The sequence below is a fragment of the Brachycentrus maculatus genome, unplaced genomic scaffold (assembly GCF_059751285.1).
Source record: "Brachycentrus maculatus isolate JH-2025_06_01 unplaced genomic scaffold, ASM5975128v1 h1tg000087l, whole genome shotgun sequence".
Classification (NCBI taxonomy): domain Eukaryota; kingdom Metazoa; phylum Arthropoda; class Insecta; order Trichoptera; family Brachycentridae; genus Brachycentrus; species Brachycentrus maculatus.
In genome coordinates this window covers 1,282,769-1,297,110 of record NW_028280841.1, presented here as the reverse complement: position 1 = coordinate 1,297,110, position 14,342 = coordinate 1,282,769, and the positions used below count along the sequence as shown (strand labels likewise).

General features: G+C 35.2%; 1 protein-coding gene across 3 annotated transcripts in view; it reads left to right on the top strand.

Annotated features, from left to right (window-relative positions):
- Snap25 (Synaptosomal-associated protein 25kDa) overlaps nucleotides 1-14,342 on the top strand; it is an 88,591-nt gene that overhangs the window by 44,665 nt on the left and 29,584 nt on the right. For 2 of the 3 annotated variants that reach the window (XM_088257792.1, XM_088257790.1), the window contains exon 4: nucleotides 13,648-13,696. In XM_088257792.1, the coding sequence (XP_088113918.1) occupies nucleotides 13,648-13,696 (49 nt within the window). Of the gene's footprint in view, nucleotides 1-10,215; nucleotides 10,265-13,647; nucleotides 13,697-14,342 lie in introns of all 3 variants that reach the window. The other variant, XM_088257791.1, reaches the window with a different exon arrangement.

Genomic DNA, 14,342 nt, shown 5'->3' with positions numbered 1-14,342 from the left:
AATTTTTTTGTTTTCAAAATACAATCGGATTTTATGAAAATTCGAAAAATTTTCATTTTTTTTTAATAGCCTATAATATTTGATATTTTTCTTAATACATTTTTTTTAACGGTAATATTTTGTACGATTTTTTAAGTCAGTTATTAAATTATTGTTATTATATCTTGAGTTATGTGCGATCGAAGGAAGTCGTTTAATTTCGCGCATTAAATTTTGAAAATATATGTTTTTGAAATATCTACCCGATCCCTTTCCTTTCCATTCGGTGTTTCCAACAAAAAAATGCAAAAATTACAAAAACGATAATAATGAAAAAATGTCTGAGAAGAAAAAGACACGCCGTGTGTAAACACGGCTTAAAACTCATAAAAACATCATGGAACAACAATAAAAAATCTAACAAATTTGTTAATATTCAAATAAACTCTATTTTACATTATATGTTAGATTTTTATATTAGACTCTGTTAATTCTCATTAGGCATAATAAATACTTGTCCTGAGGCAAACAGCATTAACTTATTTTTATAAAATACGCCATATGTAGTCTAAATATAATTTATTTATATAAAAAAAATTGTAAAATTACTTAGATTAAAAATGTTCAAAGTGTATGGAACTGAAGAGAATTGTTAAAAACTGTAACTGATAGGAAATATTTGAATCTGATGCAATAGTAATTTTAAAATACGACACACTGCAAACAAGAGTTTTCTCACTCACACACACTCTTGCTTGCAGCTCCTACTAGCTCTTTCTCATTTTTAAAATCCATTATTTTGTGCTCATAAAACTTTGTTCAAATGATGTATTTTAAAATAATTTTAACGACAATTCATTCTTGTAATTTTTGCATCGTTCCTTGATATGTTCTGTTAAATGTTGCTTTATCTGAGCTTATCCGAGGGTGATGCTGATTGGTGTATAATTTGACTATCGCAGCATCGAATGTCACTGACTACCAATCTCCAATCTTCTGTCGACTCCTCTCCCGTTCCCCCTGATTTATCTCTTATTTATCTCTTCTCACACTACCTTCTTCTAGCTCCTAAATCGGTCCATTCTCTGTGCCACCTAGTAATTCACAATTAATTATGAATATGTTATTGATTTTAATTTTAACGATGTACTGTCGCCCTGTTACACGATTTGACATATTTTTATCAATCCACGTTTTGAAAATATTGGAGTTTTCCAATTTTATTTGAACCTGCTAAGCATTTAAGATATCTACTTTGCATAGGAGAGTTGAATAATTGACACTTCCTGCTTAAAATGTATATTTTTGGCATGCTGGAGGTCCCGGGTTCGATTCCCAGGGTTGTCAAAATAAATAAATTTATTTAATATCACCCTGAACCGTTATCTGAAACACAGGACTGATCACATTGCCTTCAAGTAATATACAATCACAATAATGCGTCGATGCAATGTAGTGCCCTATGCCCCATTAGGTAAGGCAGAATGGCGAACGTTACGCAAGTATATAAAGTGATAAACTTAAGCCAGCCAAACGCCAGGTCGTAAGCTCTGGGATGCTCAGACTATCATTTTCTTTTGGATAAATGACAGATGCCTCATTTCAATTTGAAACATCTATAATATTGATATATAGTTTGTACAGTGAATAATCCAGTGTCTGACAGAATGAATAATAATAAATTGCATTAATAATACCCGTACTTGTACCAGCTTGTGTAACGTGTGCATCGCTACTATATACAAGTCGCTTGCGGATATTGCTGGTTAGTTAGTTTTCATGCGGTTGATGTCAGATTACTTCCATTCTATTTCCATGAATGTAGCTGATGTGGCTTTTTATATAAAATGAAACACAAATATGTCTACAATAAAATCAATTTCCATCTCCATTTGAAGTATGGAAGATCAAAACAGATCTTACTCTTTTTATTGAAGCAATATTTTATCAATACATGATCTCTGCGTACTTATCTTGGCAAATCACTAACATTATTGAAGGATATTCATCATTGAAAACAAGCCAGTGAAGGTTTAACTGCATGAGGGCACTTGTTAACCGTCATTATAAGTGCCCGTAGATACTGCATAATCGTTAAAAATGTCAGTCAAATAAATATACAATAAAGTGTATTGGGTATTACATCAATAAAAATCACTAGCAGATTCATAAATTGTGCCAAAAAAATATATCCAACCATTTTAAAATCATTTCATTCATTGATTCAGTTTGTGGTTATCTATTTTGAATTTAAATTTCACTTGGTAAATACCACTATTTCTTAAAATCTATTGTGACGCGTGTTTTAATGAGTTCCACATCATTTTCAAACACCGTATTACGGTGTTTGAAAATGATGCGAAATGCATCGAAACGCATGTCACAATAGATTTTGAGAAATAGTGGTATTTACCAAGTGAAAATTAAGTAAATGAAAAATGAAATCACTTGAAAAAAGATAATATATTTATCAATAAATCATTATCTTTTATTACAATAAAAAAAAACTTTTTTTTGCTGTTGTATCACTCTTTGTCCCCCTTTATTTGATGCCGACTTGGAATTGTCACTTTTTACGGAGGCACAGTTTACTTACCCCCACCCCATAAGTTCACCCCCTCCACCATCCCTCGCTGTTAGTGGCTGCTGTCTGTTGCTCCCTATCTGTCTATATGTAATATCACTGTATCCATGTTTATTTTACTGTCTATGTATGTCTTTACTTCTTCCTATAACTTGTCTATGAATGTGTGTTTTATACGGACACACCCGATATGAATCCGTATAGAACGCACACGTCTGTTGTATCTTGATAAGATATGTCTGTGGAATGCCGCCGGGATGTTGCGGCGGTTCGGATAACTGACATTGGTTACATAATGAAAGCAAATCTAAAATATTCTTACCTGATTCTGGATGACCTTTGAATATTTCTCGGTAGGTGCTGTCACCGAGTTATTTAATATAATATTATTTAAAAACAAAATTTTTTCATTTGTCTTCTTCTTAACTTTTTCCAAACCCGACAGTGCGTAGGGCACTAAATCGTATCGACGCATTGTTTTCTTGATCGTTCATTACGTGAAGACCTGTTCAGTCCTCGCTTCAGGTACCAACCTGTCCACAGTGATATTGAACCATTTCATGCTTGTGTTTTTTTCACAAAAATTTAACTAAAAATATCACGTTATTTTATTTAACATAGTTCGCAAAATTTAAAATTTGTTTAATTTTCATTTAAAAAAAAAACAAAACAGAAGCAATAAAAAATTTAAGCTTACTTTACTTAATATTAAAAAGTTAGTCTATAACTATAATCATAATGAAAAAATTATTAAATTTTGTAATTCTTCATAGAATTCCAATAAAAAGCGTCAAATGGCAAGCTCATTTAGGTTGTTTACCTTATATAACACAAACAAGCCAAAACAAGCGAGCATAAGCACGTAGCGGTTAGTAAATATTTGAGTGAAAAGTCGCTGATATTTACTTAAACTCCCACCGCACTACAGAAGGGAATCTTAAAATAATTAAGAAACGCGTTAACAATGGATTATATTATTATTTTCAATAGCAGTTTTCCCAAAGCGTGACATTTCAAAAGTCAAAGGAGGAGTTTCATAGTACTAAATTGCGTAAATTAGAATATTCTACATCCACATGGTGTATATAGGACATTTTGAGTGTGTCCAAATATTTGTTCACAAAATCTGGATTATCTCCAATTACAGGAGTTATTTTCATATTATTTTTGACATCTCATCAAAGATGAGGGCATTTACGGCATTTAATAATATGAAAATAACTCCTGTAATTGGAGATAATCCAGATTTTGCGAACAAGTATTTGGACACACTCAAAATGTTGTAAATAAATTGTCTGGTCAAATTATAAGCTTAAATAATAAAAATGAAAATGGTATTTTCTGACGTTTCTCATGTGTGTGACTATAATCCAGGATTCGGATCTCACATACTAATATAAGAGTTTCTGCTTAATAAAAAGCTTCTTTACATCTCACCAATAGATGTTTCTAGTGAAGTTCTAGTGATTCAAGAACAAGGTTTCTAAATTGGTTCATATATACAGAACTTCCAAGAATTTGAGTAGTGTGGTTGTCAATAATGGGTAGAATTGGTGAATGTTACACGTGTGTAAAGTGATCACTTAAACCAGCCTATGACGGTCGTCAGCCCCGTAAATGCCCAGACTTCCATATTCTTCTTCATCTTTGATGAGATGTCAAAAATAATGTGTATATAGGACATTGAGTCAAATCAACGCTGTGTCAGCTTGTAAAGAAAGGACATTACTTTTGTATGGAAAAGGAAATGGGATAGTAACACTATGTAAGAAAAGCAAAAAAGCAGCAATAGGCAGCAAGTCACAACTGCTTGCGCCCTTATATCTGATGAAGGATCTGAGGCATTCATTAACTCTTTTTGAGTTATTCAATGTATTTGTCTATGTTAGTTCGCTCCATATTAATAAGCATAAGTTTAGTTTTGTCTACTTTGAATCGAAACACGCTGCTTTTATAAAATAAGTGGGTATCTAATACATTGACTTTTGACGATGCATTAAGGGTCGTGTCATCAATATTTCTCAGTTTTTTTTTTTTTTTGAATTACCTAACGTCCAAGTGACTCTGAAATCTAGCTACGGCTTATGCAATACCGTTCATCATGTCTAATATACTCAGGCTTCAACTTTATAAGTTTCATAGCCTATGCCTACTTGTGAGTGGATTTACTCTTTACGTTTAAAGTTACTATAATTTCATGTAATTCATGAGTGAAAATTCTAGGCAAAAACACTCGCATATTTCTCAGATTCGGTATTGTTCCTCCTTTATAGGAAACATCATTCTACAGCTTTTTGAATGACGTATTCACCATAGATGTTAAACGAGGTTGCGAACAGTATTCAACACTGTCAGAAGCTTTTTCAAACTGGAAAGTTTCGTGACAGTTCTACATTTAAATTGACCCTAATATTTCACTCTTATATTTATTTAATATCACTTCAGACTGTTACGTGAAGCGCAGGACTAATCATATTATCTTTGTGTATTTAACGATCAAGATAAAGCTGGGCAGATACAACTAAGGCACAGTTGGGTTCAGATGAAGCTTAAAAGAAAGAAGAAGACATTACCATAGTAAAATCATTAATTTCATGTTGACCTTATCCGGGATCGAATCGGAACCCGCACGCATGTTAGTTAAAAGTGTCAACCTCTATACTACGAATGTGAGTATTGTCAAATCAGACTAATAAGTAATCCAAATGAATTCAGTCAGACAGCGAAAATGTGACTTGAAGAACAGAATATCCCGCCAGCGCAGCATCCCAGTTTGGCATATAAAAGTGTAATTAAGCATGTTGTACACACAATATGACTTCTCTGGTTTACTCTCTCTCTTTATATAACCCTATCTCTCCTCTGAATATATAAAGCCTGTCTTTATAGATATCACCCTGAACTATAATCAAGAATTATTCTTCTGCAAGCACTTGACATCCGGGAGCCTACAATCATGACCAAAGACAACATTACTTCATACTGTCATCCGGGAAACAATCCTCACCTGTTACAGGTCATTCCAGACTCGGCGATATCACCCACAACGTCACATCCGTTCCACTTGGCATTTACTTTGTACAATTCCATAATCCATTTATTATTATTATTGATATATGTACATAACTTTCTACTGAATTTCTTTATGTTATGATAGCTAATTCGCCTCGCGAGGGCATTATCAAACTGTGTCAAAGACCCGACTTAGCGTATTAACCCTTTGACTGATGAGTTTTAGAAGAAAGGCAGGTTTCTATTTCAAATATATGATATTACCACATTGTTTACGGGAAACAATCGTCTTAAAATCGTCTTCTACACCTGCTGGTAGAGACGCTTATAAGCTTTCTATTAACTTACTTTTGGTAGAGTGCGAGAGATGCTAAAAAACATGTACAGATCGGAAACGGTTTGTGGTTACTTGCGATTGGTCATGACTGACTAAAATTAGGGTCGGGGTTGATGAAAAAACAGTTTTGCATGTTGCCGGGGTGAAATCCGCAAAGACCTATGTTTTTTTTACCATTCGAGGTACGGGCAAATTGAGCAAAGGGTAAAGTACAATTTTTTCAAAGCGGGAAAATAATGATAGGTTCTGTTATTATGTAGCGAGTGATTTTTTTAAATAATGTGTTCAGAAAATATGTACAATTTCTCTGGTTTTTACACTATGGAGTTGTCTGAATGCGCTACCTTAAAAAAAATCACTCGCCATGTGATAATGGAATCTAGATATATTGCCCGTATTACAAATTTTTACTTAAACATGTGTAGTCGTTTTTTCTGACACAGTTTGATAATGCCCTCACAAGGCGAAACAGGTGTCACCACATAAATTCAATAAAATCATAAATCTTCTTTTAATGGGTGTTAATAACATTCAATGTTGAAACAAATTAAGAAATATTAACAAGAAAAGCTGTTTGAATGGGAACGCTTTTGAATTTCAAGAAACATATCCGGTGTGACTTTCTAGATCATTTACCGTAGAAGTAGCCATAACTTCTTCTATTGCTCAAATCAAAATGGCCGACTAGTATGTTGAATGCATTAATTGATTGGATATTCACTAACCAACTGCTCACTTCTGCGGATGTTTTTGTTAGCTCCCAAAAGTAGAGAGTTTACCCTCATTCTTTTGTTTGTCGGACTTGTCACTTCCACCTTTCAATTTATCCATTTGACCCTTTCACTCATAATCGGTATCTTAGGTAGACTGAAACAAGAACGGCAGTGCGAATTGGTCAAAATAACAAGTGACACTATACCGGGTTCTCCATTTTGCCTTTCCTAACAGTCCGAGCTCATTGCAATGGAATTCCATCGACAAATTTACTTTTAAAAGATTTATATATTTGTTATTATTACAGTCAAACCTGAATATGAGAGACCTGGACATAAGTGATGCCTAACACTCTACTTTACTTTGTGTAATATCACTTAATACGATAAATGATAAGAAGAGTGTTATATTACCATACCACAAAGTTAAGGATGCTTTTAATATAAGTATTACTTCTTTAAAGGGAGCTCGCTTAAGGTTCCGCCATTTCGTTCCTTGTAAAAGAAAAGAGAGACTTCTTAAAACAGAAAAAATTCCCAGCTTGTTGGATGTCTTATATCCAGGTTTGACTGTGTTGATATAAATAAATCAAACCACGATTTACAATTCTACTGAATTCATTTATTTTTGTGACAGCTGTTTCGCCTTTGATGTATTGAAGTACAAATTTATTAATTGGGCAATATAGTGAGATTCTGTTATTATGTAGTGAGAAAGTGCGTTAAGACAATGTCCCCGATTTGTACGGTTTGGAGTTGCAAGGGATGTTGTATTGTACATATGTTTTGAACATGCCTCATCTGTAAGAAAATTCCCTCACTAAATGGCAACAAAATCTAGCTTTATATTTTCTTGAATGTTTTTCGCTGATTTTATAAAATAAAACTCCCGACTCCGTTTTTAACCACTTTTATTTTGGTACTTTTTCCCAACCGGTTATGACAAGCACAATGTCTTCTTCAGTGATGGATATGTACTTATCCACCCCTGAGGAGATGACCAGGTGCTTGTCGAAATTGGTTGGAAAAAAGTCCCAAAAAGGGTGGCTGAAAACATAGGTGGAGTTTTATCTAGTTTTATTGCCCGCTTTATAAATTTGTACTTAAATATGTGATTTTTTTAATTTATTTATTATCAGACACCGAATTATTTGGATGATATATAAATATAGTCGGTTTTATCGACACAGTTTAATAATCAACTTCGCAAGGCAAGACAGTTGTCACAAAATTGAAGGAATTGAATTTTTATTTAAGTTTTACTCAGTAAATACCACTATTTGTTCAAATCTATTGTGGCACGTGTTTGATATTGATATTGATTGCATCAAAGTCACAATAGATTTCAATAAAAAGTAGTATTTACCAAGTTTAACTTAAATAAATATGCATATTTATATTACCACAAAGTGACTTCTGAATCAATTCATGAATGTAAATAAATTGAGTAGAATTATAAACTGTGTTTTGATTGATATTAATAATAATAGATAATGGAATTGTACACGGTAAATGCCAATTAATGTAACCTTAAAAATGTTTCTATTAATGTGATTGAATCATAACTGACTGAAATTAAAGAACATCAATCTCTAACCCATTTTAACTTCCAGAAGACTCCATTTTAAGACTGTGACACAATGTCATCATGTAACCCAAATTTTCATCCAACAGTGTTGTTTGATCAATAAATTCTTACACTCGTCACTTCAAGCATGGTATATGGTTCACAATGTTTGCTATCGGAGAACAAAATGTCCTCTACGATTTAAAATCATTAATATAAACAAAACAGCGCATGTTTTGTATATTAAAAGCATTGTCAATTTTGTGAAATGGTAATATAACACTCTCCATATCATTTATCATTCACTTTTTATAATACTACTTATTTAAATGGTATTACACAAAGTGAGCGAGGAATGATAAGGAGATTGTTTTATAAGCATATTTTCAAATATTATCTTAATAGTTGAAAAGGATTGGAACATTATTTTTGGGTTTTCTAAATTCACATGTGAATATATGGGATGCAAATTTTACAGATGACGTTTTTGAGTTTATTGATCAAATATCATAAAACTACATCTTCATCAAATCATTTTTGGACATTCATTGACATATTACCAGTCATCTTCATCCATCATCACTTTACATCGCCTTGTTATCTGCACCGTTCATAAACTTTTCATCGACACATTTCCATCGAAAATCATTTTTTTTCATTTCAAAACAACAAAACAATTCAATTTTGTGTGCTAGTGTGGAACTTGCTAGCAGCTTGAAGCAATCGGGATGTACCGCTTTAATCTGTCGCGATTGGGCATTTTGCAGTTTTAATGAAAAATTTCATTCTTGCTCGACTGGAAGCCAACTTGCAGCTGTCGGTTACGACTGCTCAAAAGTCGATTCAGAATGAAATTTTTGTATTGAAGCTACAGAATGCCCTACTGCGGCAGGTTGAAAAGTTTGACACCGACTACTAAAAGCTACTGGCCTATTTTCGATCTTCTCCACTTAAGAATGCACTCAATATTTGGTTTGTCATTCTTGAAATCAATGCAGATAAGGCATATTTTTCTTTACATTCGCAAGCACTCATATCATTGTTTGTTGTTTCACACATATTCAAGATATTTGGAGCATACATAGCAATGTTTAAACGATTCATCTATTGCTTCGATGTGAACTTATTCCAAATGGTACATGCTTTAATTTATTTTCTCAATTTAGAAAAATGATTTGATTTGGTTTCATATTTTTCGTTGTCTATATTGATTATCAATGAAAGTGTTTAAGAGAAATACTAAATGGTTTTTCATCAATTACAAAGTTGGGTCCACATATGGAATAAGTTTACTTTCAAAGCAGTTGCCTCATATGTCAAGTGTGAAGGTGGTCTAGTGTAAGCAATCGCCATAAGATAGAGGAAATTATATTTTTAATACTGAAAATATTTGATATTTTCTTATAATCCTCCTCTGTTCTGCGATGATTCCGCATTCATTGACCAGTTTTTGCATCCGGTATTTGGGTTGTATGTAATTCGTTTGTAGGCTGTTATGTTTGTTCTAATTTTTCCTCCCATTATTCTTCCACACGATAGTTCGTTTAATATTACAAATTTACACAATGGTGTCTGTAGTTTCCCCTCCCATAAAGAACTTGCGGATAATGGATGCGTCGCATCGTACACTATAGAGTTTCGACTGTAATGTCCATATTTCCTCGGAGGCATCTCATTTGACATTGAATCGATCACAAATAGAAGACTCGACACGTTCCATTCAGTTTGAGTAGTTAGTCGTAGCTCGCGAGTAGCGCGCCACTCTCGGTCTCATCCTGCGTCACCCGCCTCACCGTCAGCCACCGTCAGCCACCGTCAGCCACGCCACCCGCCGGACAGTCACGGCTCCCGGCAGCGCCACCACTCACACGGGCCCCCGCGCCGCCCGCGGGAGGCAGAGAGCGGCCCGCACACACTCGGGGAGGCGGGAGAGCGCGCCCCCCGGGGCGAGCTGCCCCTCCCTCCCCGCCACTCGATACTAACATGGATGTGTCCCTTTCTGTTTGTTTTGCCGGGCACGTAGAGCAAGGAGGCGGGAATACGCACTCTGGTCGCGCTAGACGACCAGGGAGGTGAGTGAACTAACTGCTACTAACTGTACCGACCACCGACACACTCGCGGGGCAGGCCCACCACACCACCACTCACCACACTGCAGGTAGCTGCATGCGTGTCGCCCGTAGTGCGCTGTGCCGTCGCTTGTAGCCCGTAGCGCCGAGTAGTACCGTGCCCGCCCGCCCACTGACCCACTGTTCTGTATAGAGCGAGGAGAGCGGCGCCGCCACTTCCCGCCTGCTGGGCCGCCAGGGGGGTAAGCACCGCCGCACCGCACCCTCCGCCCACCGCCCTCCCCTTCTCCCCCTCTCTGTATCTGTATCTGTACCGTACTGTCACCGCTCTCGCTGTACTGTTCCGCGGGGCCCGACGCCCGACCCCTCTGCGGATCTCTCTCCTCTTGTACTCCATAGCTGTTTAGGAAACATGTTTTTTATTTCTGATTGTTTTATGTCGTATTTGGGATCTGTTTACTTCTAAATGTGTATAGAGAGAAAGCATTTCGTTGTTCGGGATGTTGGATCGGTGATGTTTGGAGGAATGTTTACTGGCTCTTCCGTCTTTCCTGTTGCGCAATACGCGGGCCGCCGCCCTCCCCCGCCCGTCCGGCCCCCTCCCCCCTCCCCGACCCCTCCGACCGCCACTCCGGGACGGCGACCCGTATTGCTTCATGTTTACTTATGATTTGGTAATTTGATATTTGTTTTGTCGACATCTCGGTAACTGTTAAGCTCTTGAAACAATTTGATTTCTTTTAGGAATGGCTTTACATCTGATTACATTAATTGGCTTAATTTATTATTTTTGTTTCCAGTTGAATTTTTGACTTCTTCCATCATCAGATATCATTGTTTTCACGATGTTCCTTTTTCTCCCATTATTTTGATTATTTGTAGTCGGTTGGAGCTCCATAATTTTAGATTGCACACATTCGCACAAACGTTACGACTGTTTATGTTTGACCATTTTCCGGCGACGTTTCCTTCGTCCGCGGAGAAATTGACTCATTTGGTCCGCCACTTATTATTTTGTTTACCGTACTTTGCCAAATTATGGATCTCCAATGTAGCATTATTCTGTTGGTTTATTAAGATGTATATTTATTTTGACTTTTTATGATCATTCTTTTATTTTTGTACCTTCCGAGGGAAGCTTTTGCAATTTGTTTGCCCTTACAAACAGACTTAATGATATCAAATTAGATTGAAATAGTTTTTATTTTAGGTTAGGTTAGGTTAGCTAGATTGGCTCAGGTTGGCTAGATTTGATATTAGAATATTTAAATGAAAATTGTTCCAGAGAATCCATTTTTAGAGAAGTCATTTTCTAGGCTGTTTCTATCAAAGATTGCATATTTTCATCACCATACTGCCGAAATGTTTTATTATCAATCAAATAAATAAATAAAATATATTTTTTTAAATTAAATATAACTATCAAAAAAAGGAAATCTTCTTTCAACATATTTTGACAGTTGTCAATTCATTTTGTCATTTTTAGAGCAAAAATTAATTATAATTAGTTAGTGTCGGGTTGTGGTCCCGTGGTTAGTGTCGCGGACTCTTAAGTCAGAGTTTCTCGGTTTGAACCCACTCTAGCGCAATTTGATACCTATTTCTAATTATGAGCCGCTCAGGCTCACAGAAATAGTATGAAATTAAAATATTTGTGTGAATAATAAAAACACAAATATTTACCTTTTTTAAAAATAAAATAAAAAATAATCTGAGAGTACAAGAAATTTATTTTTAAATCCTGAATATCCAGGATTTAAAACCTTACCAACTCGTAACCAGTGTACTAAATTTGCGTGCTTTGGTATGTTTTATGTTGATGTATTTTGTGTAAATTTTTTGTTTTGGTTAGGAAGGTTGTGCCTATTCAAATTTATTATGATTTAATTCAAACTTTTGCTAGGTTAAGTTAGGTTAGGTTATAATAAAGCGGTTAGTCAGGATTTATGGCATTAAAAAATAGCACGTAAGGTAATGTTTATCTTTACATGATATATTAATTTAGGAAAATGGCCCTGTATAAATTATCCATAGTTATTATTATCATTATTGTTCACAGGATAGATTTAATTGAGTTTTGTTAAGTTATATTGGTTAGGTTAGGTTATAAGCGACTACAGGTATAGTATGCTTAGGTTAGGTTAAACTTTGCTACGTTAAATGGACTTATATTATGAATATTGCAGTATACTAGTTTGTTTTCGTCATATTAGGTTATAAAACCCAAGCTTATAGTAAAAATGCTATCAGTTTTGAATTTACAGACTGTATGCAAGTATAAGTTGGTATTTAAAATATTTTTATGATTATTTTTTACAATAGTTCAAGTGGATTTCCAACACTTGAGTATATAAACACATTGAAATAAACAAAAAATTGAAGCAATTCTTGCTGTTTGTACAAACTGTCTTGCTAGAGAAGGTTCTGTGGAACTAACTCGAGTTTTCTTGCTAATGGAAACATGGCCTTCCAAGACCAAAGTAGCGTATATGCTAAACAACATTTTTAGATGTTGAGTTTTGTAATTTAGTTTGGGCATTTTAATCTATTTATATTCAGCTTAGAACCAGAGCTTTTGGTAAGGTAGGTAATATTGGTTTAAATTTTATAAGCAATCATAGTAATTGCACGGTCATAGTAATGTGAGGTTAGATTACTATAGGTTACGGTTTGCCTAGTTTAAAGTGAGGTATATTGAGAGGAACGCCAGGTATAGTATGCTTAGGTTAGGTTAGACTTTGCTACGTTAAATGGGCTTATATTATGAATATTGCAGTATACTAGTTTGTTTTGGTCATATTAAATTAGGTTAGGTTAGGTATTCTTTGTAAAATTAGGTTAAATGAATTTATATTATAAATAGTGCAGTGTAGTAGCTTGTTTTCGTCATATTTGGTTAGGTTAAATTGCATCCCACATAAGAATTGGTTAAATGAAGTTAGATTAAAAAGTATTGCAGTATACTGGCTGGATTAGGTCATTTTATGTTAGGTTAGGTTAGATATCCTACATGAATTTTGGTTGATTAGAGTTTATTATGAACATTGTAATAAAACAATTGTTTAGGTCATATTAGGTTAGGTATCCTATAAAAGATGAATTTATGTTAGGTAACGGGCATATTATGTTAGGTAACGTATCCTACGTGAGATTAGGTTGAATGAAGTCATATTATGAATAGTGCGAGTTTGTTTTGGCCATGTTAGGTTAGGTTACATTGAGATTGGTGCGAGGTCAGAGTTAGGTTAGAGCAGGTGGACAGACATAGCGCGCGGCAAACAAAGTGCAAAAGCTTCCCCGTGTCCCTTCCCTATGGCCGCTTGGTTCCTTCCGGAATGGCAATATGTGGGCCACAGATCTAGTGACACTGTGTGTGTGTGTTGTAGAGCCACGAGGTGGGCATGAAAACCCTCGTCATGCTGGATGAGCAAGGGGGTAAGCATCCACACCTTTGTACCGTAACACTTCTCCGTTTGACATACCATCTCTCGTTTCTTTTATTTATTATTATTATTACCTATCGTGGCGGGATACTGCTCCACGCCTGTTACTAACCCGTCCCGTGTTATACCGTCCCGTTACTGGCAAAATATTAGAATAAGATAATATAGCAAAGTACAAGAGTCAATGGGGGCAATACCTCGTGGTTTGCGATGTCAGAAGGTGCAAAACAGGGATGTGTAATGTCACCATATTTTTAAATGTATGTTTGGGCAATTGTATGAAAATGTTCGAATGTGCGAATGGCAAATATGTCTGTGAGCTGCTTTCTGTACGCGGAGGATTTGTAACAAATGGTTTCGAAATGTTTGCATGGATAAGGAGTTGGAAATGAATAGATATAAGTATTTGAAAGAGAGAAATAAGCAACAGAATACCAGATTTACAGAACAGATTTTTCTCTACAACTGCAGGAGATAGAAAAGTGGATAAAGATATCAAGGAAAGAGTGAATGCAGGGAATACAAATGAATAGTGCTTTGAATACATTGATTTTAATGAAAATACGTCTATGGAATCCAAACTGACAGTACGCAACTGAGCTCTTGTACCAACACTGATCTATGCAAGCGAAACATTT